This window comes from Nematolebias whitei, chromosome 8 (assembly GCF_014905685.2).
Source record: "Nematolebias whitei isolate Nwh7 chromosome 8, NemWhi1, whole genome shotgun sequence".
NCBI classification, from domain to species: domain Eukaryota; kingdom Metazoa; phylum Chordata; class Actinopteri; order Cyprinodontiformes; family Rivulidae; genus Nematolebias; species Nematolebias whitei.
Genome location: NC_056505.1, coordinates 15,303,641 through 15,331,615, shown reverse-complemented (window position 1 = coordinate 15,331,615; position 27,975 = coordinate 15,303,641). Strand labels below are relative to the sequence as shown.

Genomic DNA, 27,975 nt, shown 5'->3' with positions numbered 1-27,975 from the left:
GGGGTGTAACGGTACGCTAAAATCACATTTTGGTTCGGTTCATTTTCAAGTAGGGCTCGGTTCGGTTAATTTTCGGTCCAAAAAAAAGACAAAATGAAGACTTACAAAACGTTTATTTTGAAAATATGCCAAGTAAACAATACGTTTGTATAAAAATAAATAAGCGTGACCCATTTGGATGGTATTTTAAATAAACGGCACAATAAATAAACTATACTAACAGTAATGAAAATCTTAATAAATACAATAACAGTCAGAACCAGAACAATAAGCAGCAACAGACCGTTTATAATCTAACTAATCAAGTTTTAAGTTTTTGGCCAAAAAGACAAACTTGTCCACATTTTCTGCCAAAAGTTGCAGTGAATATCTCCAGCGGTGGAGTAAACCGCTCACTAGCAACAGTAGCAGGAATAGAGAGGTAAAGCTTTGCTAATTTTGCAGTGTGGCTGTATTTGGCCTCATTACTCACAACCTCTTGGACCTGCTCCCACAGGTGGGACAGGTCCCTGGAAAAGTTCAGAGTTCACTCATCACAGACTTCTTAGCTGGAGGTGATCTCTGGTGGATTTCTCTGACGAGGAAGACTCAGCTGCTATCTTTGTCCCAGACTGGAAATAAAACACAAAGAGGTAAAAAAAAAAAAATGAGTTAATAAGGTTATATAAAAAAAAAAAAAAAAAAAAAAATTAATTAGATAATAATAAAATAACAATACCTCTTCTTGAACGGTTGTTATGAGGTGGTTGAATCTCTGGGTCATCATCATCATCATCAGGACAGGGCTTTAATTTGATCCAGGGCTTGTTCACAATACCAGTTTTAGCTTTTTCATAAAGTGCTGCTAGAACTTTTTGACTGAAGTGTTGACGTGATGGATGTCGTAGCGGGCATCAATAACTTTAAAGCCGGCACATCAAAAACAGAAACATAGATCCAGAGTTTTAAAAACTCCTACAGCTTGTGTTATTGCTCTGGACTGATCTGAATTACCTGATAAAGGTTGTTTAAATGCTACTGCTGCTTTCGGTCTTTGCACCAAGCTGCGTTTCTTGCATGTAGAAGAGACGTTCATGTTCGGATGATGTCATTTCAAGCGCGTTAACAAGTTAGACACGTTGCCTGCTGCAGAGCCAGTGTCCGTGAAACAACATCGACACAGCTTTGGATTTACATTTGTCTTTTAACAAGAAAGCCATAATGTTCCCCAACGGGAGACCACAATGAGATGCTAGGCTGCTAATGCTACGCATGCTGCAAGATAATAGCACCGTGCTGAAACACGCTTAGGAATTTTAGTTCCGCGGCGCATAATCTCTATTTGATAAAATTTAATGAGTGAAAAAATAACCGAAACAGTACACACGTGGACTGACCAAATGTGCCATACCGAAACGGTTCAGTACACCCACTACACCCTTTATATATATATATATATATCTGAACAGTGCTTTTTATATCGGTGAGTTATTTTGATGGAATGGCCATTGTCCGATATTTACCTTTATCACTTATATCGGCTGATACCATGCTAATACTTTGCCGATAATATCGTGCATCCCTAAAATATATTGTTGGATCAAAGAAAAGATGCATTTGTTAACACTAGAATTTTGTTATTCAGTTTTCTCTATTTACAGTTTTAGAATTAACTACTTCTCCTTAAATCTTTACATGTTTCTGTAAAACAAGTGCTTTCAAATTTAAACTATGCCTGGGAACCATTCCTGGAGGAAAATTATGCCATTTTCTACTCACACACTTATCATCTTAAATGATGTCATCTAAATGACCAAGAAATGAGCTGTGACTTAATTCCTGCAGTTATGCCCCAGTGTTTTTCCCCCTTAAGTAATCAAACTTAATGGGTTCAAACTGTTTTAAAAAGGTGGTTTAAAAGGGCCCATAAAATTAACACATTATAACTAAATAACCCTTGCTGCTTAAAGCAAACATTTAGCAGGAAAATTAAAGACTTTGGATATAAATACCAAATTTTATTGGCACCTTATAAATAGGAACAGATGCTCATGCTTTGTAATATGGAAGTTTCTGTTTCTGTTCCTTGTTTTCTATCTGAAAAATAAATTGCTATGCACAGTCAAAGATGACCCCATGTGCTGGGAAACAATATGGCAGAGCTGTTGTACAAATACCTTATTTTTTTAATAAATACGTCCCTCTGTACTGCTCTGTTCAGATGATCTCAAAAGAACCTCAATAATGCACAAAGCACGAAGAAAATGTACAGTTTTGAACTTTCCTGTCTGCTCTCTTGTCATGTTGGCATTTAGTGGCGTTGACTTTCTTGCATCTTTTTATTCTTTCAGGGCCTTGGGGCAGAGAGTAAGAACCTTTACCCTTTCCTTCTTCCTGTCATTCAGCTGAGCACTGATGTGTCTCAACCACCACACGTCTATTTACTAGAGGATGGACTGGAGCTTTGGTATGGATCAGCATGCAGTGCACATTCATGAGTTACAGAGGAAAAAAAAACTCCCTGAGGCAGAAATTTATGAAGCACTTAGCGATTTCATTCCATCCCTTACTTACATGCATACATATGAATACTATGGCTGTAGCTGTCTTTCTCTGTTACCTTTTCTCTTTGATACTATTTGTTAATGAAACCACCTTTTGTCGTATCAGCCTCATTTACTACCTGACTTGTGTCAATTCCATATTTGAAAGCCAGATGCAAACATTTTGTGGAAAAGCAGTGCTTAATGAGCTCACTGTTGCATCTTGTCTAAATTGGCTTTTCACAGCCAGAAACTCCTCGTGTGCAACTAATTGCTTGATATTTATATAGCTCACAATTTTGGTTTTATCTTTTTATTTTGGGAATGAGATATTTTTAGCCACTTCAGTAACTTTTTACAGAAAAAAACTGCATTCCATTTCAAAAATCATAACAAAACGTGTTTGTTTAAAGATAATTTGACCACATTATCTTTTATTTTGCCCCTAAATCAGTGCTGTATCTTATTGTAGATTTTATATGCTGCCTGATAAATAGCAGTACCCTGCATGCGCTCCCTTTATTTACAAAATTTGTGTCATTGTTTCCTGCATTTATTTTTGTCTGTTTTATTCCTCTTTGTGCATGTCATTTCTGTATATAGCATGCTCATTATTTATTATCTTGAGAAGTTTTTTGTGAAATTTTTATTTCACAGTGAATTCCATCAGTGGTCAATTGTCTAATTGATTTTTGTAACACTCTTTTTTTAAACTAAACACAGCTCTGGCAAATACACATTAGGTATTTCTTTCTAAAATACATGTATTTTTAGATCCTGTTTGAGTTTGAGCAGAAAACTAAAATTACTTGTTCTTTTTATTATTTTTTAACACCTTCTTTGCAATGTATTATGTATTTCACCTCTGTGATTCCTATGTTCCTCTTTCTGCCTCTGTAATTTGTTCTGTTGTATTTCTCACCCTATCCTTTTTTGCCACCTCTAATTTATGCCTTCTGCACTCTTTTCTGGCAACCTTTTGCTTTTTCTGTTTTATCATTCCTTTTGAGCTTCCTTCCTCTCATCTTTCGCTTTTACTCTCCTCTTTTGCCTGCCCTCCTTGTCCCCTCCCTCTCATTGTGTAGGTTGGTGACTTTGGAGAACAGCCCAGCCATCACCCCAGAGCTGCTCAGAATTTTCCAGAACATGTCAGCTTTGCTGGGTAAGCTCTCATTAGATTTCTTAGTTTTCTTTCTTTCATTTTTTTGACAGTTTGCTCTGAGTTTTATTTGTTAACATATAAATAAAGTTAGCAGAGACTGCAGTCATATCAGAAGTAGGCCTGTCACGATAACAAATTTTGCTGAGCGATTGTCTCAGAAATTATTGCGATAAACGATAATATTGTTTGAAATTTGACAATAATTAATAATTATTGTCAAATTTAAGAAGAAATGTTGGTTAATTTGTTTTGCATGTAGTACCCTTTTTGACCACCGTATGGCAGTATAAGACGTTTGAACTGAAGGATGGATTGTGAGGGAGTGAGCAGCGTGTCTCTTTAAGAAAAGTGAGAGGGAGACCCCTTGACGTGACATGGGCTGTCTTTCCTTCCTTGTTTTCGATTCTCAAAATGGCGGAAGCTCTGTGTGGTTTGAGCTCTTTAGCATAGCATTTTTCACATAAAGCTTTTAATAAAAAATCTGTAAACAAATTTGCAGCTTCTTTTTGCAGAGAAAAACAACTTTTTACACAAAGGCACGGGTTTCAACCATAGTTTGGAGCTTCGACAAGACAGAGGTTTTTTCTTGACGTCGGTCTGTTAGCTTAGCTTGTAGCTTAGCTTCTCAGCTCAGTTGCTTTTAGCAATCCGAAAACGCGATTTTGGATGATTGCAAAGGATTTTACAGAGAAAAGAGAAAGGGAGGGGTCAGTGAAGAGCACCAGAGTTGAGCCTTTTGTCATCCAGTGTCTTCAGTAGAAAGAGAGAGACCTGAAAAAACGATAAAGCCGATAAATGAAAATGAGGTCGATAATTTTCATTTATCATGCGATTAATTGATTTATTGTTTATCGCGACAGGCCTAATCAGAGGCTATGCAAATATAATAAATTAAAATATTATGATTTTTTTTTTGTGCATGACACAAAAAACACATATTGTTCAAAACACATATGACATAAACTTATGAAAAAAAATAAAAGGAAGAACAGCAAGTTCATGTTAAACATTCTAAAAAACAAACAATACATGGTCAAAAACCTTCCATCACTGATGTTGAAGAATACATTGATAAAATTTGTTGTGACAAACGTTTTTTAATTTTGTTCCTTGAGGTGTTGTAGCTTATAAAGCTTGTAGATGTGGCAGTTTCTGCTGCCTGAAGACATCTAAGCTACTGCTGTTAGACTGTTGGCAGCCATGAAGGCTTGCAGTTTGAGCTGTTTGCTTGATGATTTATCACAGCTCAGAGCATTGGGACCCCTCACATGCTGGTGTGTGTGTGTGTGTGTGTTTGGCCTTCAGTGTTATGAGAGGCAGTACGTATTTAGTATCTGCACATAACAGGTAACTCGGGATAATATGGCCACTTGTGTGGTATAACTGGAATTGCTGGTGCGTAGGATCACTTATTGTATGGATAAGGAATCACAAAATCACAAGCACAAAATCAAAGAACAGAGGAAGACAGTCACAGATTGGAGTGATGGGGGAGGAGGGAATTACAGAGGATCAAGAAGACGGAGAGTTGAATGAAACATACCAAGGAGCTGCTAGGTGGAAACGAATTAAAAGAGCGATGGTGCGAAAAAGGAGAGGTTGTACTGAGCTTGGACATGAATGGATAAAAGATAAGAGTCCCTTATCTTCAGCTGAACAGAAATAAACATTGAACTGTTTATTCAATCTGTCTTTATTTATTTTGTGCAAAGCGTCACCTTTAGTCAGATTAAATTTTCGACACAATAACAGAAAATTACACATGGGAGGCTGGAAGGGGACAAAACTGATCGTAACCGAGAGGCCTTTTGAATAAAATTGTGAGAAAGCTGAAGCTGCGTGGGAAGAAGGGATAACAGAATGATTGCAAACAGAAACTCTGAAATAGTTTGAAAATTAATCTTCTTCTGCCTGTGAAGATGGCAGAGGTTTTGGAAAACTAAAATAAAGTCTGACTGATATTGCAAATCTTATTGGAAGATTTCCAAAGGTTTGACGAACTTGAGGTGCAATTGCCTGTATCTCCATGACTGATGAAGATTTTTCAGCTTTTTTTGGAGGACACTAATCAACCGCTACAGTACTAGATGATGATGTCCCTGATGATGGAGTGAGGGAGAAGTGACAGATTGTTGTATTAGTTGGAGAGCAGAGAAATTTGAAGGTCAAATGCATGAAGTGATAAAATGTTGTAGGTTTAAAGGAGTGACAAATGGAAACAGAATCTGGGTTGGATTAATGTATAGACTGCAAAGTCACTTCGAGGACATTTCTGCAGTCAACGTTTGTTTCACATTTGCCGTTTTTAGTTAACTCACAGGTGCATCTAAAAGATTAGAATACTGTGAAAAAGTTCAAATTTTTTGTCAATCATTTCTGGAATTGAAACTAATTATATAGATTTTTTACACAATATGTGATATTTCAAGCCTTAATTTCTTGTAATTTTGATGAATATGGCTTACAATTAATGCAAAACTAAAATTCAGTGTCTCAGAAAATTAGAAAATTGTAAAGAGTTTTAATATTGTATACTCTAGTATGGATTATTTTTTTTGGTCTGTGGTTTCAGTATGTGCGTAACAGTGAGGCGGGTGTGATGTGTAATTTTGTGATGTGTATGAGTCTTTCAGGTTCTTTTGTGGTTGACTTATTGTTGATGTACAGCCCAGAACTTTATGATCGCAAAGACTGTGCATTGGGCGTGTATGTCGTGATGAAACTCCTAGTTGAACGATGTCTCCAAAAAACACAACAGACATTCTACAACTGAGTAAAAAAAGAAAAGACAGTTGCTTCTTTATGGCTGAATTCCCATTTTTTTTATAGTGGAGATTTATGAACCCCTTCACTTAACATTTATATCCAGGTACCGTTCATCCCAGAGAAAGTAAAGAGTTGAGAAGTATCTTTAAATGTAGATCTGCTTCATTATTACAAGCATATAACTTCTGATTAGACTTTAAGGCAAGGCAAAAAGCAAAAGCAAACACGTTTTGAATTCCCAATACCTAGATACAGTGATTGCAGCATCATTTGAAGTTGAAGTTGGATGAAGATAAAGATGAGGAGACTGGATCAATCTGCTGTAAATGCAAAGCTCATTCAATAAAAAGGCCGGCACATCCTCAGCCCTTGTGTCGTCAGACTAAAATGTAATCTTTAGAGCACAAAAAGTTATACTTTTCATTATACGCCCCCCTTAAAGTTATACCTTATTGTCAGGACATTTTTTTACGCTTTGCTGCCTTTTTATACGCGTTTTATCCCACTTGGAATACATTATATTCTTCTAGTTACTTTAGCACATTTAAAACGCAATAATAGCCTTGAATGCTATTAGCTTGTCACTGCGATTCTTTGATGGAGTATTCAGAGCTGCTGTGATAAAAGATAATAGCTGGAAGGTCTGGTCTCAGGTCAGAACAAATTAGCACCTGGTTTTCACATGAATCTTTTTAGCAACGTGAAAAAGAAAAGCGAGGTTTGTTACGCAATCTTTTTGCATTTATTTACATATATTGAGAGGGAAAAATTTAGGAAAAAAACAACAATCTTTAAAAAATATATATATTTTTTTGCCAATCTTTAGTCACTTATCCTCTTTGGCTGCTTTTTATTTGAGAGACCAGTTGTTCAATTTTTGTTTCATAGAGAGGAGTGGAAGGATGTAGGCCGTTGAGAGTTAGGCTCAGGAGGATGTTGAGGCATGCCAGGTATGTGGCCTGGTTTGTCTGATAATGAGCCCTGTTCCATCACCGCTAAACTGCCGCAGCAAATTCCCTGATTAGTATGTCAGGAGCTTTGCTGCAGCTAAATTGTTAAACTAAGTCAACACTCTGTATCACTGTCACTACACTTTGTACTCGGACACGTTTCTGTTGTTTATGTGGTGCACTGACTTGTGCTGACAGGAAGTAAGTAGGAATAACACCGATTAGTGCAAGCACATGATAGAGTTCGAGTGCTCGTTTATTTTCATGCCATGCTATTTTAACACTTCTGTTTCACTGCAAACACCGTCTAGGCAAAGAGAAGCAATCTACCTAATGAACTGGCAAAGGTTTTTGAAACGGGCAGTTTATAAATGATTAACAAAATTATTGCAAGACTGAGTGACTGTTACAAAACTTCTGGTCTTTTATTGGTTAAGAAAGTAAAAAAAAATGATGAAAATATTTGTCTTTGTGTTGACTTTAGACTTGAAGCCTCTTAAAAATAATGCTTCTTTAAATAATTTCAGGGTTTGCCTGTTACTTGATTCGATTGTTTTAGTCAACAAATTGGCTGATAAAAGTAAAAATGTCTTAAAATATCCAGAAGTCCACAAGCTTGTCCTTACCATATTGTAATCAAAATTGCTTTTATTATTTTAAATAAAGGTAGTATAAAAATTATAAAAGTTAAAGCACTCTCAAGTACACACACTTTTTGCCCCGCTCCCCTCAGGCAGGAGGTTGCAGAGCATTAAGGGTAGAACCACTAGACTGAGGAACAGCTTCTACCCTGAAGCTGTTAGACTCATAAATCCTTAACCAGGATAATCACTGTAAGATTAAAAAAAGATCACTCTAATGCCACTTTAATTGGTGATATGTGACTTATCTGTGCTGCTGATTATCCTCACGAGGGAGTTTTTTCTTTCCACTGTTGCTTTCATGCTTGCGCAACATGAAAGTTCTGCGATGGAGTTAAATTCAAAGCAGTCTGCTCCTCATATAAATAGTGTTAACTTATTATTTTGTATATACAGTATGAATGTTTGTGTTCAGTGCCCTGAGACGAATTCTGTCGTGACTTAGCGCTATATAAATAAACTGATTTGAATTGAATTGTCCATGCTGCTGATCTCATGCTGCTGATTATCTCATGCTGCTGATTATCTCATGCTGCTTTTTTCATTCGAACCCATCTGCTCACCACAGACTCTTGTTCAGACTGCTGTTGTTACACCATATTGTTTTACATTATTAGTGTTTAGTGTACATCTTAGATCTTTCAGCATACCGTTTGGAGTTTGTTTAGCGTATATCTTACTGTATATCTTAGATCCTTATACAGTACTGTTTTTTTTTTATACTTTATATTTTTGCTATTTTTGGGTGTAACTTGAGTACATAATTTTGTTCCACCTCATGCACCACATATGATGCAAATCACAATAAAGATACTTGAACTTGTAAAATGATTAATCTAGTTAACGTTAAGAAATGTACCTTAAAGGTAATCAAGTGAACGCAGCCTGTCTCCGTACATTTTACAGTAAGACGGTATAAACATGAACTAAAACACCACATCGAGGTGGATTTTAAGCATTTACAAAATGAAACGGCAAAACTTTGCTTTCTCATCCTTTTATTCATTAGCGATAATTGGTACAGCCAAGAGTTGTACTTGTAGCTCATTCATGTATCTCCACTAAAGGCATGCTAAATCTCCCACAGCTAAGTGCCCAGCTGATGTGCTTCATGGATCAATCTAGACAACCTCATTAGAAGACAACTTTTTGTTTCAGGCCTCTCAACTGTAATAGATGACTTTGATCATAGCTATCAGAAATTAGATGTATTAGATCATATTTAACGCAGTGAACCTATTGTTATATCTATTAAATACTTTTTGAATTGTATTTATTAAAGGTGGAATTAAAGGTTGCAGTGACTTGTACTTATTGTTGTAGGCCTGAAATCTCTGACATCCTTTTGCTTCATTAATCTTTGAACTGCTGTTTCTTTAAATTGCAAATGCAGGTTCAAGATGTGTGTTTTTATTTTTATTTTTATTATTTGAGGGGGCACACTACTGTAAATTTGTAGCCTTCTTAATGTTGCTGTCCGTTCATGTGTGCAGAGCCTATCTGCAATACTGGGTTTTGTTTTTTCATTCCTTCTTTCATGCAATAGTACACATACATGACTTATTGAAGACTAAAGTCAGTCCCAACACCACGTGCATTTCTTACTTATTTTTGAGCTGTGGTGCACGCTTCTGTTGGCCCCTTTTTAACGTGTTTTCCTTCGTGCACATTGAAGTCTGTCCTAGTTTGTTTTTACAGTTGCATGACGTCTTTTTTTAATTTCAGTCGCTGAAATAAATAAATAAAAAGTCTGAAATAAAAGTGCTTTACACACTTTCCAGTTAAAAAATCCCACCATTCTTTTCTGTTGTTTGTTCTGTAAGTACATCTTGAGATAACCTAAGTAGAAAATACCATGCAGTATATCCTGTTTAAGGACATCATCCACATTATGTTATAAAAACTCAGTCATAGGGTCATTATAAACATATTTTTAGCTGAATGCATTTTAAGCCATTTAACATAATCTAGAGTTCTGACATGTATGTCGGCTGAAAAATAACAACAAATACACACAAATCTGGAGATTTTGTTTCTGCTTTACTTTAATCTCTTTATTTTTCTCAGTTTTGTCGTTCACATTATACTGTTGAAGCAGAAATTTGTTTTAAAGTTTAGAGCTGTAGCTGTGGTCCCCATCTAACATCAGACATACTTCATGGGCTGTTATCAGTCATTTGTGAGGCTCATTTTCTAGTTAATGTTGAAAAACAAAGCAAATTTAGGAGCATATGCCCAGCTCTATGAATTATGTCCTTACTGAAACTAAATCAGTACCTCGACAGCTGTTGTTTTGGCTGTTTGGTTATGAAAGTGTCTGTGTGCTTTTGTTTAGAAGAGGTGATTATTTTATTTTATGCCACCTTGGTGTCAGTTTAACAGCGTCTATATGGTTTTGTACTAAAAGGGCCTATTCTTATTTAAACCTGTTTGTATTTTTTATTTCTTTGGTTTAATTGGCTAGCCTATTGGCCATATTTGGTTCTTAGAAAAAAAAAACATGGGATTTGAACCAGGGTAAACTTTATTGTATCTACATATCTAAAATGAGGAAAATACGTATTTGAACACCCTGCGACTTTGCAAGTTCTCCCACTTAGAAATCTGAAATTTTCATCTTAGGTGTCCACTGTGAGAGACATAATCTAAAAATAAATCCAGAAATCACAATGTATGAATTTTTAATAATTTATTTGTGTGTTACTGCTGCAAATAAGTATTTGAACACCTGTGAAAATCAATGTTAATATTTGGTACTGTCTGCGTGTTTCGGGTCATTGTCATGTTGGAAGACCCAGCCACGACCCATCTTCAATGCTCTAACTGAGGGAAGGAGGTTGTTCCCCATGGAGAGTGAAATTAAGACCAACAAGTTCTATTTTGGTCTCATCTGATGACATCACTTTCTCCCATGACTCCTCTGGATCATCCAAATGGTCATGGGCAAACTTCAGATGGGCCTGGACGTGTGCTGGTTTAACCAGGGGAACCTTCCGTGCCATGCATGGTTTTAAACTATGACGTCTTAGTGTATTACCCACAGTAACCTTGGAAACAATGGTGCCAGCTCTCTTCAGGTCATGGACCAGCTCCTCCCGTGTAGTTCTGGGCTGATTCCTCACCTTTCTTAGGATCATTGATACGCCACGAGGTGAGATCTTGCATGGAGCCCCAGTCCGAGGGAGATTGACAGTCACGTTTAGCTTCTTCCATTTTCTAATAATTGTTCCAACAGTTGATCTTTTTTCACCAAGCTGCTTGGCAATTGCCCCATAGACCTTTCCAGCCTTGTGGAGGTCTACAATTTTGTTTCTGGTGTCTTTGGACAGCTCTTTGGTCTTAGCCATGTTAGTAGTTGGAGTCTTCCTGATTGTGTGGGGTGGACAGGTGTCTTTATGCAGCTAACAACCTCAAACAGGCACTTCTAATTTAGAATAATAAGTGGAGTGGACGTGGATTTTTTAGAGGCGGACTAACAGGTCTTAGAGGGCCAGAATTGTTGCTGATTGGCAGGTGTTCAAATACTTATTTGCAGCAGTAACACACAAATAAATTATTAAAAAATCATACATTGTGATTTCCGAATGGTTTTGTTTTAGATTACGTCTCTCACAGTGGACATGCACCAAAGATGAAAATTTCAGACCCCTCCATGATTTCTACGTGGGAGAACGTGCAAAGTCGCAGGGTGTTCAAATACTTATTTTCCTCACTGTACATAGTATTTAAACATCACCGTTTCTTGACAGTAATTTCTTGGCAGTTATGAAAAGACTGGCATTATTTAGGCTGTTGTATTAGAGAGTCAAACAACAACAGAAATACTTTTTTTAGCCACTGTACATCCACCTTCCTTTTGTCCTTGTGACGATGTTCTGAGCTGCCAACTAAAGGGATGAGTAGAGATGCCAGATATTTTCAAACAGTATCGTATTGTATAGCATCACATACAGAACACCATGAACTTGTGGATAAAGTGAGGGATGTCACCTTGTAGACTGTTGAAATAATTATCTCTTAATGTCACATCACTTTTTACGTGCATTCCTGTTGATGAGGCAGTGGAGGTGGTCTGTTTAAGGTAAAAATCAAATTTAAATTATAGACTGAAGAAGTATTTTGGATAAAAGACGAAACGTTTCAGCAAAGAAGAATCCTTCCAGAGGACCTGACGCAAACTTGTTATCTTTATCTACCTGGTTTATTGAGCATGCATCAAGACAGTTCAAGGATTTATTGCTGAGTTAATCATCCCAGGGTTATAATTCTACCTACATGTGCCCTTTTATTAAATTTTTAGTCCAACAAGTTTGTTTCTTTACCATTTAAACAGAGTAGTCATTTTACTGTGGCAGAGATAGTGATTCTTAACTCACTCAAAAAATGCCCCATTCCATAGTTGTGCCAATCTAAGCCTTTGGGGAGTTAAAAGTGGCATCTCAGCTCAAAGCAATATCAGAGGAGTCGATGGTGCTGTCGCTGGTGGGTTTCTGTGAAAGCAGTTCACTTATCTCATTCTAGACTGAAAGCCACCAGAGGTTTAATATCCCTGTTGCTGTGAACTTGCAGTTTATCTAATTTAATCAGTTTTGCTTGAGCAATTTTTCTTCAGGAAATTCATCTTCCAAATATTTTTTACACATTTTTAATGAAGTGAGGGACAGGCCTGCTTAGAAATCAAATGTGCTGTTGCTGAATTTATATTATTTTTGGTGTACAGCTGTATTATACAAGTTAGCCTATGCCAGCTGTGTTAATACATTTGGGACAGGGATTCCAAACATGCACAGTGTTACTACAACACACTTTCCAGTAGGCTTATGTGGCTTATCAGACTTGTCACTAAATTCCATCTTGAGAAATTTGATTGCACTCTAATAGTGCTAAACACAGGTCTGAATGACTTGGATGCATATTGAAAATGTCTTAATTAGGACCTGGTCTGGACCCTATTTATTTGCAAATGCTTTGCAGTTCAAACTAAAGACGATATATGAATATAAACCTCTGAAATTGACCTGGAATTTGAAGCTAGAACTTGACCAGCTTTCCTGTCAGATGGTTCCACTACAAGTTTTCAATTCTGCCCCCACCATGTAAGCAATTGGAACATTGCTGTTGGTAAAATTACATTTTAAAAAATATACCTCAGATTGTTTGTTTCCGGTTATGCCTCTTGTTGATTGACATAGTGCCTTCATTGCTGCTGTGTGTTCAATTATTACCAGTAATTTTTTCCAATATGTTTAGCTGTAATTAGTTACTGATATTTCATGCGTAAAATGTAAATTCTTAAATTAAATTCATGTTCTTCTATGCTGATGACACAGTAGTTTATTGTCAAGCTAGAACAGTTGCTAAGGTTTTCCAGTCTCCTTTCAACATCATCCAGTCAGATTTGTTGCATCTCATACTGGTGCTAAATTCTGACAAAACCAAAGGGATGTTGTTTTCAAACAGGAAGGCAGTACCAGCAGTTCTTCCTTCTATCTTATCTATGAATGGTGTCTCTATTGAGTTTGTCAATTCTTATAAATACTTGGGTATTTTGGTTAATTCACTTCTCTCTTTTAAACCTCGTGAAAACTTGGTAAAGAAATTGAAAGTAAAACTGGGTTTCTTTTTTAGAAATAGCTCCTGTCTAACTCTGAACACTAGGAAACACCTTGTAACTGCTACATTCCTTCCCTCCATTGACTATGGTGAAATTATTTACATGAATGCTCCTGCAAGCACCTTGCAGATGTTGGATGCTGTCTATCATGGTGCACTAAGATTCATAACTGGCTGTAATTACCATACCCATCATTGCACCCTGTATTCATTGGTCAGTTGGTCATCATTAACTTCACGCAGACTCTCACACAAGTACATTTTCATTTTTAAATCACTTCTTGGTCTGTTGCCTTCATATATCTCCTCCTATATGTCACTCCATGAATACAGCTACAGTTTGCACTCTCAGGACACAACTACTTGCAGTGTGGACCAAACTTGGCAAAAGGGCCTTATCTTACTCTGCTCCTGTAACCTGTAACACCTTGCAAAAAGATCTGAAGCTCTCGACCTTGACCTCTCTAAGGGATTTTAAACAACTGCTAAGTTCATGGTCAAAACCAACGCAGACATGTTCCTGTTTTTAGTATTTTACACCGGTTTATAATGTAAATGTTTTTCCTGATGCATGCTCAATAATCCAGGTAGAAAAATCTAAAAAAGTTAAATCTGGTCCTCTGGACATTCAAAAAAAAAACAAAACAAAGCAAAACAACAAAAAAATGTAGAAACGTTTCGTCTCTGTTTTTGTTTCGTTTTTATATAATTTCTTCTATTTACTTTTCATTTTATATGTTGTTTTTTTTATGATTGCCTGCTGTTGTCATCTGTGTTCTTTTTTTAAAACGGGTCTCTCTTGTAAATGAGTTTCCGTTGCTCAATGAGACTAACCTGTATAAATAAAGGTTGAATGAATAAGCGAAAGCCTCTGTGACACCATGGGGTAGTACCCAAGCTAAAGGCCTTACATCAATAGTGTACAGACACGAGTCCCAAAAATACAACATGGCAACTTCAAACAGTTCCTGATGGCTTCAGTTTCCATTAATGATACTTGGCCTAGTATTTTGATATGTCTATGATCTAAACTCAATCCTGAGCTAAGTTGTAGGACCTCCTGCTGAACTGACACAAACATGTTTTGGTAGTTTTTTTTTTTTTTCAGCTTAGGTGAACTGTTGATCAAATCCTTCTTAATGAAAATGTTTGTTTTGTTGGACTTTAATAATCAGAATGGATTACCAAAACTCAGTGTGGTGAGTTTCTTGTCTGTTTGTTTCTATTGTTTTAGAACTGATTGTACTGGTCTTTTAATGTGCTGTGTCTGTCACAGGACAACAGTCTGAGCAACATGACGTCACATTGAACGGAACTAATCAAACACAGCACTGATGTTGTGTTCCTAGTGAAGCTGTGTAAAACAGCTGACAGCAGTCAGTGCACAGTTTGGCTATTTTTAATTTATTTAATTTATTTATTTTTACAGGTTAAATTTTGTGGTCTGTTTTGACACAGAGCTCTGTAAAGTCACTAATCATTGATTGTATGCTTTTCTTTTTGTCTGTTATGATGATTAAGCTTATCAACTGAAAATGCAACAAAAATTTGACTTACAATTCTAACCAGTGTTAATGTCAAAATAATAATATAAATCAGATGTTTGTAATATTGTAATATTTACAGAAACATCAGCAAACCTGCTGTTTTTTCCCCTGACAGCTGTGTGTGACGTAGCTGGTGTGTATTTATTTGCGTACAGAGCGGCTAATTGACATCTGTTCACAAAAGTGTTTGTAGGGTGCGCATTAACCACCAGGTGTGAACACTCAGTCAGAGCTGACCACTTGCATTTGGATCACCCAAAACAGATCTAAATTACAGGGTCTTAACAGACCCTATATGACTGTGTTGGAACACTTTTAACAGTTTAAACACACTTTTTGTTAATAAATAGGACCAAGGACAACAAATTAATATTTTGAAACTGTCATTTTTTTCTCACTTTAAAATGCCCCATCATGTACATATACTGAAGTCGTAAAGTTTTGTTGTGAAAATGACACTGTACATTGATAGATTTACTGCTCATTTGAAGTTACTCTAACTTTTCTGCTTGCTCAAATGTTTGCACAGTTGCTTATTGGATTTTTAAATCCATCATTGTGCTCATTTTGTGCGCTGGCACACTGCTTGTGTTTACCCTAATTTGGCTCTATACAATGTGTGTAGTGTTGAATATTCATACAGGCTGATGTGCTGACTAAATAGACCCTGGAATCCATTGCATACTTGACCACATAGCAGATGGTTGCATACATTATCCCCATTACTTTATTATGCCTGACAGATGCTTGAGAAAGCATATGGTGAACGTCAACATTAATGTCACCTGTAGGAACTAGCGTAGTCACAGTGGGCTCCACAATCACTGCTCACCACCGAGTGGTGGTCTTCCCTTTATAAGTGAATATGATGTACCATTCGCGTATTCAGAGTTTGTTCTAAAGTTTGGGAAGTGATGCGTCATTTGGATGAAAATACCAATGAACTCTGTTCCCTTAAGTTCCAACTTATTAAAAAATTACCCCAGAGCATCTAGTTTTTATTAAATAAAAAGCTTTGTGACCTTTTTCTGTTTTTCCCTTCCAGGTAGTGTTTTAGCTTTTATTTTACATTTATGTATTTTATAAAAAAATAAAATAAAAAAAATACATAATAGTTATTTTTTAACCCTTTCAAAGTATCTTGTTATTTATGAAATTAATGGTATATTGATTATGTTTTTGTGGGTCCTGAAATTGTGTGTCTTTGCCCATTTTTCCAACTTATACTACATTGTGAGGACCAACTGCTTCTTATGGGGCCCAAAGCTTGGGCCTCATAAGAAGAAGTGCCATTGGTGGGTTAGGGGTTAGGTTTAGGACTAAGGTGTGAATTGAGGATGGGTTAGGTATGTAATAGTAATGGTTAGGTTTAGGGTAAGGGTCAGGGTTAGGCTATAGAAATTAATGAAAAATTAATAGAAGTGAATCCAAAGTCCCTGTAAAAATAGAAACACAAACTTATATATGTATGTGTGTGTGTGTGTGTGTGTCAGAGTCAGAGTTTCTTCATTTGTCATACACACCACATGTGGTACATGTGGTGGAACGAAATTGTGCACACAGTGTCCCAGTTACATCCAAGAAAAGTATTAATATGTAAAAGAAAAACAATAAGAAGATCTAAGATATGAGCTAAGAAAAATGTTAACTAAAAATGCCTTAAGCACTAGTAGTACAAAACAATATGCTGAACAGCAGCACAAACATGAGTCTGTGTGAGTAGATGAGTACGAATGAACACAGTAACATGAAACAGATCAGAAGTAACATGATGGGATTTTTTCACAGTGATTATTCTAGTTAGAGATTCATGAGTCTAACAGCCTCAGGGTAGAAGCTGTTCCTCAGTGTAGTGGTTCTACACTCAATGCTCCTTAACCTCCTTCCTGAGAGGAGCAGGGCAAAAAGTGTGTGTGCTGGATGAGTGGGGTCCTTCATGATGCAGGTGGTCCTCTTCCTGCATCTCGAGGTGTAGATGTCTGTGATGGTGGGGAGGCTGACTCCAACAGTGTGCGTGCGTGTGTGTATGCCAATACTATTTTTTATCAGAGTGCAGTGTTGGCTACACCATCAGCTTTTATGAATGCAGCAATTTTTTTTGTTTATTATAATTGCCTCCTGTCAGCTTTTATTACTTTACAACTATTCATGTAGATGTCCTAGTTGTAGGTGCAGATTCTGTAAGGAGTGGTTTTTGTATCTGTTGTGTCAGAATGAAGGTGTCAGTTTCTCTTTATCCTTCTTTCTTAACATCAGTTATTTTCAGCGATGTCTCATTTCTTTCTTAACTCGCGTCTTTGTGAACATTTTGACTAAAGTAAGTTGAAAGTTGTAGGTATTAAGCTCTGTTGGACCTCTATCTGATAACTTGAAATTGTTTTATTGTACATGTTTAAGTGCATTTCAATGTTTAGACTTTTTTTTTTTTTATTTTTTTATTATTTAGGTCACTTCTTACTGCTAATTTGATTAAAATGTATATCCTCTCTATGTTCCGTATTTCTAAAGTGGCCCTTACTTTACTCTTTTTTTTGGTGTTTTTCAGTATTTCCCCTTATTCATTGCACTTGTTTAAGGGACTAAAATAAAATGTTTATTTTTAGCCTGGCAAATTTCTGTAATGACTTGACAAGTTCACTAAAGCTGTGTTTCCTCATCTCCAACACCAGTTTTTACATGTGAGCATTTTAAGTGCACTCTCTGTACAGTATATAACATCACATATTATTTTTGAGCAACAACTCTCTGAGAATCCACTTGTGATTATTACACAACTGATGGTTCAAGAGTGAATTGACATTTACTGTAGAGCCGTAGTACCACAATGGTCTTAGACTGGTGCATAGAAGTCACGTTTCTGCACACCATCATCCCACGTGTAACTGTGTACGGCATTTTACATCTCGATGCATTACTAGATTCCTACAAAATGTTTTTAGTGATTTGTGGTTGTTTTTTAGGCTACTCTTGATTGAGTGTATGGCCTTTTTATAATGATGAACTGTCCTATATGGTGGCCCTGAGGTTTAAACAAACATTTGAATAAACAGAATTACATTTCAAAACACACAATTACATGAAGCCAAACCGGAAGTGGCCCTCCTCAGGTCAACATTTGCACAAACAATTTGGCATATTATACAGATAAAATTTACATTTTAGAAACATTTGGAACAGAGAAGTAGCAAAACATATGAAAAAATAAAAAAAGATATTTAACTGAAATTTGTAATTTCCTTTTTTGAAATGTAATTCTGCACCCCCTCTCACCAATTCCAGTCTGGCCACTTCCATTTTTTGGCCACTTTCCAGTTTGGCTTAATTATTATTTTTTTTTTTTTTATGTAATTCCGCACCCCCTCATTACTTCCGGGTTTTCACTATTTCCAGTTGGTCACCACTTTTGGTTTGGCCATTTCCTGTTTGGCTTAATGTAATTTTGTTTTTTTGAAATGTAATTCTGCCCCCCTCACCACTTCCGGTTTGGCCACTTCCAGTTTTCCACCATGTCCGTTTTTTCCACCACTTTCGGTTTGGCCACTTTCTGTTTGGCTTTATGTAATTCCGTTTTTTTTTTTTTGTGTGTGTTTTTCAAATGTAATTTCATTTTCTGAAATGTAATTCCATTTTTTTCAAATGTTGTTCATTTAAACTTCAGGGCCTCTGTAGTCCTAACTGCTTGTGGTATGATTTAACAAGAGACTCCTGTCTTCTTGAGTTTTCTATTTGTTATTGTTGTTAATCCTATTTGAATTTTGCATTATAACTAATCACCTTTGAGTCTGTACTTTTGTGAGTCTTTGTAGTGTCAGGATGTGTTTAAATACTTCACAGATATTCGACTCAGAGTACATCCATGTCCCATCCAGCACTAATCTGCGGGCCTTCACTCTGTGTTAACATTAATTTAGGCAACAGACCTCTAAAGGAAAGACGGAGACAAAGCAGAAGAAATTAAAAAGCCAGGATAATGATCTTAGAGCATGCTTAATAATTTAAATGCACTTCTTTTTAAAGGGTTCTCACAACCTCTTTTCATTTTAGCAGCAAAAGAGCCACTTGAACTTTCTTCTCAGCTTGTGAAGCCGTTGCTGCAAATGTTCATTTGTTGCATCACTTTCTTGTTTGTTCTAAACTGATTAAAAACTTCACACGGCAGTATTTTTTTTTCCCACCATTTATTTTTCTGAAAACTGCCCATGATTTTCCATGTTTAATATATTTATTCAAATTTTAAAATTTACATTTTAATAAAGCTTTTTTTAATTTACAAAAAAAAAAAAAAAACAGTAAGAAGAATGACAATTCAGGGGTTACCAAAACATTTTAAACTTTTTTTTTTTAAAGCATTTTTTTTTTTATGTACTTCACTCCATTTTTGTCAAACAATTAAAACACTTTTTTCAAGCTTGCAACGTTCATTGTGTGATGTTCAAATGTTTGTTTCAGAGTTGAGCTCCGAGAATCTCCGTACCTGTTTTCAGATTGTTAATGCCTACATTTACCTGTCTGCCTCCGAATTCCTGCAGGTGAGAGTTACACACTCATATTCTATTGCAGGTTTAATTGTTCCATACTTTTAATTTCATTAATATTTTTACAGAATTATGGTGAATCATTGTGTCGATCCTTTTGTGATCTGCTAAAGGACATCACAAATGAAGGGCAGGTCCAAGTCCTTAAGGTACTCAACCTCCTGACCACTTTCAAGTCAAATCAAACTCTTTATGGAGTACAACATTGCAAATAACTTGATTTCATCTTTTTATTTTCAAGGACTAATTCCCATTTTTTTCTTTTTAAGTTCCACTTCTGTGACTTGCTTGTTTTGTCTGTCCAGATGAAGAGGGGGTGCTCAGATAAAAAGCAACAATATGCGGAACACACAGTCAGCACTGCCTCTGACCTAAGCTGTCAAGAGCAGCCTTGATATTTCAGAAGTGTTACACATAGGGTACATCAAAGAGCTCTTCCTTTATCTGAGAAAATCTGAGGAGACATCAGCAAGGCTGTTTACAGTAAACATTTTAAACTTTAGAAATTAACTTTCAGAATAACCAGATTTTTAAAAATGTGTTTCTCTTTAATTTCTTATAAGATTGAAATAAAAAAAACTTCTTTATTCCTGGTTCAATGCAGATACGTTATCAAATCACACACTCGTGGTGGGATCACATTAGACCCGGCCCCAGCCTGTAGCCATCATTTCCGAACCCCACCCGACCCGATGAATTAACAGTAATTACAGGTCCGAACCCGAAAAAACTCCCGACATTTTTAATTAAACTTTGACTCCTTATATAGTTATTAACGGTGGGCGGACACGTGCGGCTGAGTAAGGGGGCAGAAGATCGGAGCTGAGGGGGTGGTTGTCCTTTCATGACCATCGAAATGCATTAAATCACTGCTTCTGCTTGCATTCTGCATAATTCAGACACGGACCCTGCTCTGACATGTCAGATATTTTGGGATCTCACCTGTTTGGGTCATCTGCCGCTCACGTCCGCTGAGTACAGCGACTGAATGAACGTCATTTGGGCTTTGATGGATCACTACCTGGCACTGCTGGCAGTAGTCCCATCTGAAGCTTAACTGAACTTATTTTTACGTCTTTCAAGGCCGGTCAGCGTGCAGTCAAATGGCCACGTGCAGCTGGTGAATGTTTGGCAAGATATGTTGCCATATAATTGGATCGTCAGCCGTGCGTGTCCGCTGACACAATCAAAAGCCAGACACCAGCCCAGCCCACACATACAGTAAGCACATTATTATGGCCCGGCCCAGCCCTAATCTGGGTCGGGCCGGGCTCCGGGTTCGGGTTAGGAATGACAGCTGTAGATCACATTGTATTTTGCATATCTTAAACACATTAGTCAAAATATGATCATGAGTTTTGCAGTAAATAGTGTTTCTGCAGCCCTTAGAGCTGTGAGCTGTCAGGAAGTGTGACCACAACATGACTAACAAAAATACAGGTTTTTTTTTTGTAGAAATGTCCTATTTCTTTTTATAATTGAGGTGTTTTTATTTATTTTATTGTAATTTGCTCTATAATTTGAAGACTAATATTACTAATTGCACTAATATTATGAACCATTTAAATGTATGAAAAAGAGATTATATACTTTTTTTTTTCTTTTTGATATAGAATAAAACAGTTGAATAAGTATCCTCTTAGACTGGTGATCCAATATTTGTCTTTTTGTATCCTATGTGCTGTTTGAAAAGCTCAACTGTGCGCTTTAGGCAACTTTAAGCCTGCTGGCGTTCTTGAACATCTGGCTTCAGCTAATTCTTTAGTCTGGGGACAGGAGAGCCAGTAAATGATACTGTCTACATAGCACATGGGCACCCTGACAACAGAAGGATCAGAGTAATTAGTATGCATTTCTTTGACGAATTGATATAAATGGCTGGTTGTTCAACCAATCACTGGGACCAGACTTTAAAATGTCCCATTGATACTTATCTCTTTCGGCATACAGGACTGAAACCACCTTATATATTATTTGTTTGTTACATTTTATTTTAGTATCATTTGAAACTTGGACTATCAAAGATTATTAACTTGGATCTTGTAGCCCCATTGATGTTGCCAGCCTCTGAGCCAAGATTGCAGCACTGAGCTTTGGGAGTTGGTACCAACTGAGAAAAAGCCTTTCATCTATGGTACTCTGTCACAGTATTGTGTTCATGTCATCATGATTTACAGTGTGGTCTAATCTTGGATAAACTGGATAAGATATTTTTGGTTTCTGGTCATCTGGCACGTAGACAGATGGAGTCATAGGTTTGTTGCAACAGTGCTGAAATATGACCACTGACATAAAATTATTTAGTTTTTTTTATACAAGGAAAGGCCCGGGGGTTCTTCTTAAAGTATTTAGCTGGATTTTAGACTCACTTTGACTTTATGTTTAACAGAGCACATAAAACGTGCATGTAAAACGAAAATGGCCAGTCATGCTTCCAACTTAATGTAGGTGAGATTTTTAATAAATGCCCAATGTTCTGGTAAAATTTACTTTATTTAAACTGTCCAGTGATTGACCTTTGTGCTTGTTTCTCCTGTCTCTTTCTCTTTGCTATATTTCATGAGTGTCCTCCCTCCTCCATCTCCTTGTGTCTCTGCAGGTGGTTGAAATAGCTTTAAAGGTTAGCCCCATACTGGGAGCTCACATGTTTCAGCCCCTTCTGCCAGCTGTCCTCCGAGGCATAGTGGACGGTGAGGTGAGCGTTACCTCTTGCACACATGAATCAGAGTTATATCCAGTAAGAAAAACAAATCAGTTGGGTAACTTTACTTTGTATATGTGGTGCATAGTATTACATTTTAACCATACTTGAGAGTTTCCTTAGTCTGGTTTAACCATGCACTGTTCTGCTTTGTACTTTTCTGAAGTAAGTTAAATGTAAAGTGGCATAATCACTCAGAGAAGTTAGAGGGCATAGGCGACCTTTGTAGGATTTTGCTGTGTCAAAAGCCCTATTTCATGTTTCCTTATCAAACTTAATGACCTGTTATTTTGAAGGGTTATGCAAAACCAAACGGTTTGTATATCAGATTGTGTGATTGTGTTGTACAGCGATATCCTGTGGTGATGTCCACCTACCTTGGCATCATGGGTCGAGTGCTGCTCCAGAATTCCAGCTTCTTCTCCTCTCTGCTCACACAAATGGCTCCTGAATGCAACCAGGAGGTGAGGCTTGATGTGCGCCCTTCATTTCTGTCGCCTCAGCACCAATTTCTTTGCATGTCTCCGAGAGACAAAGTGGCTGTTAAAAAGGAGTCATTCTGATCGAGGCTGAAAGTAATGAGCCAGAGAGTTACAAAGGGGGAACATTTTCAGGCCTTTAAATCTTGACTCTGCCTCCTCCACTCTGAAAATCAGATGTTGCCATCTTTACTTTACTTGATCTTAGAAAGCATCACTGCTTACTGTAATTTGCCCATTGCGACGTTAGTCTCAAACATAAAGATGTGTATCATAGTAAGATTGTTTTATAAAATACAAAACAGGAAGTACAATGAAAAGCATAAAATTCTATTTTTGCTGACTTTTTTAACCCAATAGAAACATATTTCAAGAGATTAAAAAAATAATTCATGAACATACCATAAAGTGAGTGCGCTTTTTGCTGATTCTTTGTTTCCTTGTGTTTCAAAACGTTTTTTTTTCTCTTTCTTGTCTTTTTTCTTTTTCACTTTTCTATTAATAAATTACTATGCAGCGCCTGTACTATAGATAGAGAACTAAAATACAAACAGAAAAAAATCAGGAAGGACAGAAAATACCAAAGTAAATCAACTTAAAATTCATACACAAATTCACAAAGAGGCAAAACCAGGCAAAGCAGTTAAAAGATCAAACTAAATGTGAACAAAAGAATTTGAGAGAGTAAAAAGAGAAGCAGAATCGAAAAAATATGCATAAAGCAAACAAATAATTCATTCCCTCTTCAGATGGACCAGTTATTGGGCAGTGTGATAGAGATGTGGGTCGACCGCATGGACAACATCACTCAGCCCGAGAGGAGGAAGCTGTCGTCTTTGGCTCTGCTTTCACTGCTGCCATCTGACAACAGGTAAGAAACATACATCATTCATTTACTGATCATTTTACTCTCATCCACACATTTAGGATGTAGTTTGAAATAGACGGCATGTTGTATTAAATTAGTATGAGCTGCACAAAATCACCAGCTTAACCAGCTTTACTGTTTGGACTACACAGATTGTAGGTTTCCAAACATCCTTTATTTGGAGTTTATGGGAGTGAAAGTCTGTTTTCAAAATAATTTCAACCCAACACACTCTCAACTCAGTGCGAGTTTAAAATTTGTCCAATTTACCACCTTTCTTTGAATTTTAATACCCCCGGCTTTACTAAGTGAGATGAAAAATGCAAATGCGTAATGGGGGTCACAAGTCTCAAGTGTGCAGGATTATTGTGCTATGAGTCAACACCATCTGGGTAACATCTTTCACTCATCAATAAAGAGCAAACAGAGAAATTATCACAAACACTCCGAAGTCAAGCCCTCTTATACCAGAACTTATTGTGACGAGTGTTAACTGTGGTACTAGAACATTTCCACAAAAACAGCTAACATCGATTCACATCATAACACTCAAAACAATGCTTTGAGTGAAAGCAGAGGTTGAGTATGGATTGGCATGGATTAAAGTTCTTCGTCACGGCAATGGATTTCCATCATTTTGAACTTGGCCAGAACGGATTTCCGTCATCTGTAAAAATGAAGAGGAGGAAAAAAAAAAAAGTGTGTTCTGTTGTGGTCTTCTTGTTAAAGCCATCCAATCGGATAATACAGGAATTAAACTGACACTGCTTTCAACTAATAAAGAGAACCACTTTCAGAGTTTGACCCATTCAGAGCAGAGCAGGGCGGGTTGTGCTGTCTGGTTCTCAGTGAGCCTGGGTGTGAGCAGCAGAGAGAAGCTGCAGGTGAAAGTCCACCTGCATCAAGCCAAGGAGGAGACCCTGCTACCCTAACAGAACCACTCACCCCATCTTGACACGGATGAGGATGTAATAAATTATTAAATGTGTCCGAATTAAACATGTGTTGGAACGTGACCCATTCACTTCAGATATTGGAGACACCGGAACTGATACACTGGTACCCCCACCCCCTCCTTCCGCACGGATCCCTGACCTCCTCGGGACTTTTATATCTAAAATCTAACTTTGAATTAAATGTTAATGTGTTCGAAGTGTCGTCATCATTGTACCGACATGTGCAAACTGCGCCCTTGACCGAACTCTTGAGTCAGAGAGAGAGAGAAGCGCGCTCATTCTGTTGAGTTTCTCTCATGGTGAGAGGCTGTTTCTGCTGCTTTAGTTTATCTAAATAAGTATTAAGTCTAAAAGACAAAATTTTATGCCCCATATTATATCAGAGATGTGTGTTTCCATTTAACTTAAAATTTACCCCCAAATTCACCAAGTTCTCTTTGTGAGAGTCAGTTTCAGGTGTTTGTAGGTTATCATAAATATCTGAAAAATTCTATTCTCCGCAGCGTTTCAGCAACAACAAGGTGTTGTGGCTGTTTGGATGAGCTAAACTTGATTATGTTTAGAACCGTGCTGTGCAGTAACTGTACTGTGATAAATGCACTTTAAGAAATTATCATATCCATCCATCCATCCATTATCTTTTATTCGCTTCTTCCATTTTGGGTCACGGGGGTCGCCGGTGCCCATGTCCAGCAATCACTGTGCGAGGGGCGGGGTACACCCTGGATGGGTCGCGTGTCCATCACAGGGCCGAAATGATCAAATATGAAAAATAAATATTATTAAATAAGTACACAAGCTTAAATCCTGTAAATATCCCTTTGAATGAAATAATCATTTTATTTACACTATACTGTGTACTTTTACTAAGGTCATGTACACAGTATACTCCTCTTTACATGTAAACTTTTGAGAATTGACCTGTTTTCAGTAAAAAGCTCTCAAATGAGTCATATAGGTGTGCAGAAAAAACTTCAGTCAAAATATTTTTTTCTGCTTTATTCCATGCATTGGGTACCTATGTACTACTGTGCATTGATCGCAAAGGTTTTATATAACTCATTAGTTGAATGTTCAAAAGAGTGCAAGTGTGGTGTGAATTCCAGTGTTTGCTGAAGCTGAGCTGCATCAAAATTGACTACTGCTGAATAATAAAGTACAAATATGATACTTTTGTGTTTAAATATTCAAATATCAGTACATTATAGGCATATATCTAAGATTGTAGTCGTGCTACACTAAAAAAAAAAAACATTTATGAGGTTATACTTGAGATCTACCTCAAATCAAATTTAGTGTAAAACGTATGAAAAGTTTTAAAATGAATCTCTGTGGTGTTTAAAGACCAACTTTTTGTTTGATGTCTTGTCTGATAGTATAATATTTCCTTTTTTATCCAGATTTAGGAAAGCTCAGCATTCTGCAGTCCAGATATGGCAATTTTAGACACAGACAGGCGTAAAATCCTTTGTTACGCCCCCGTCCTTGGTCTGTAACAATAATTGATTATGACAGCTTAGACTGGTTAAATGCTGCGTGGCAAATTAACTATCACATATACAGCCACAACTAAAATTGAAGAGGTCCATATCTTGTCTGCAGCTGCCCTTATAATCATGTTGTATTTATTTATCTTTCCATTTGGCCCCACTTGAGTTTAATCGGTGATGACTGCATTTAAATTAATGGTAAATAATCGCAGTTTAATTTCCTTTTTCTGTTACGCTAGTGTAAGTTAATTCATCATTATCTTAGCGAAAAGTATTATTTCTGGACAATAGATAGTTGAAAACTTTTTTAATTAAAAATCACAATGTTAATGATTGCCTTTCTGTAGTATGACCTATATGCTGTGATGAAACTGCAGTCGAATCAGATTTTCGTTGGTGAAATCAAACCCTTAGCTGAGTGTCCATGTTGTTGTCTGAAAAGAATCTGGTTGCGTTTTTGTGTCACTATATCAGCAGAATTATACGTGATTTTCTGTCCGAACAATTTAGACACAGTGTGTTGGCAGCTTTACACCAGATACATTTCTCATGCATTGCTGAATTGATGCATTATTGTTAGCTTTATTTATACACCACATAGTCTGTAAGTATGCTGCGGTGGTGCAGTTACTCCGTGTAATCTTTACATTTTAGTAATTGCCATAGGTACAGCATTACATGAAAATTACTTGTTAATTAAACAAGAAACATCTAATACCTCCACTCTGAATCTACTCTAAAACACGTGTCCTTGCCAGAATTAGGTCTGTTTGTTGACCAACAAGGTTTCATGATGTATATCTATGTAAACAGCTGTCTCTAGCAGGAAATGTGGGCAGTTCATCAAAAATTTAGATGGCACGCAGTTGTATCACAGTTGGAGCCACACTAAGATGTTTTTGTCATGCAGGTGTGCATGCTGTAATCTGTACATATGGGAGGGAAAATGAAAATTTATTATCCATGCACACAACACACAGACTGCACAGCTGGTGTGAAACTCATCTAAGAGGCTGGACAGAGGCTCTTTGGCTAAAATGATCTTAAAGTATTAAGATCAATGTCATAAGCTTTGTGGTGGCATTGTTCTCTTGGCTACTTTGTCTTAGGGAGTTAGATAAAAAGATGTCTACTTAAGAAACTTTCAACATAAACTTCAACTATCTGCTGGACTTTTGGACACTGTTTGTGATTTAGTAAAAGGTAATTTCAAACATGCACTGTGAGATTCATTTCTAGGCGCAGCCATGGTATTGAGGGGATCCGTTTTGGTGGCCTTAGGATCACTTGTCTGTTCTTTGCAGATGATGGTCCAATTGGCTTCATCAAGTCGTGATCTACAGCTTTCACTGGAGCAGTTTGCAGCCGAATGCGACGCAGCCGGGATGAGGATCAGTTCCTCCAAATCCGAGGCCATGGTCTTGAGCCGGAAAAGGGTAGAGTGCCCTCTCCGGGTCGGGGAGTAGGTCCTGCCTCAAGTGGAGGAGTTCAAGTATCTTGGGGTCTTGTTCACGAATGAGGGAAAAATGGAGCGTGAGATCAATAGGCGGATAGGTGCAGCGTATGCAGTGAAGCGGGCACTGTACCGGTCTGTTTTGGTGAATAGAGAGCTGAGTCAAAAGGCGAAGTTCTCAATTTACCGGTTGGTCTACGTTCCTACCCTCATCTATGGTCATGAGCTTTGGGTTGTGACCGAAAGATCGAGATTCACGGATACAAGCAGCCAAAATGAGTTTTCTCCGCAG

At 37.1% G+C, this 27,975-nt stretch overlaps 1 protein-coding gene across 1 annotated transcript in view; it reads left to right on the top strand.

The window, feature by feature from the left end:
- ipo11 (importin 11) overlaps positions 1 to 27,975 on the top strand; it is a 146,665-nt gene that overhangs the window by 78,787 nt on the left and 39,903 nt on the right. Inside the window, exons 21-27 of the mRNA XM_037680985.1 lie at positions 2,331 to 2,446; positions 3,608 to 3,684; positions 19,651 to 19,730; positions 19,805 to 19,885; positions 22,336 to 22,431; positions 22,788 to 22,901; positions 23,666 to 23,787. Coding sequence (XP_037536913.1) covers positions 2,331 to 2,446; positions 3,608 to 3,684; positions 19,651 to 19,730; positions 19,805 to 19,885; positions 22,336 to 22,431; positions 22,788 to 22,901; positions 23,666 to 23,787 — 686 coding nt within the window. The remainder of the gene's footprint in view (positions 1 to 2,330; positions 2,447 to 3,607; positions 3,685 to 19,650; positions 19,731 to 19,804; positions 19,886 to 22,335; positions 22,432 to 22,787; positions 22,902 to 23,665; positions 23,788 to 27,975) is intronic.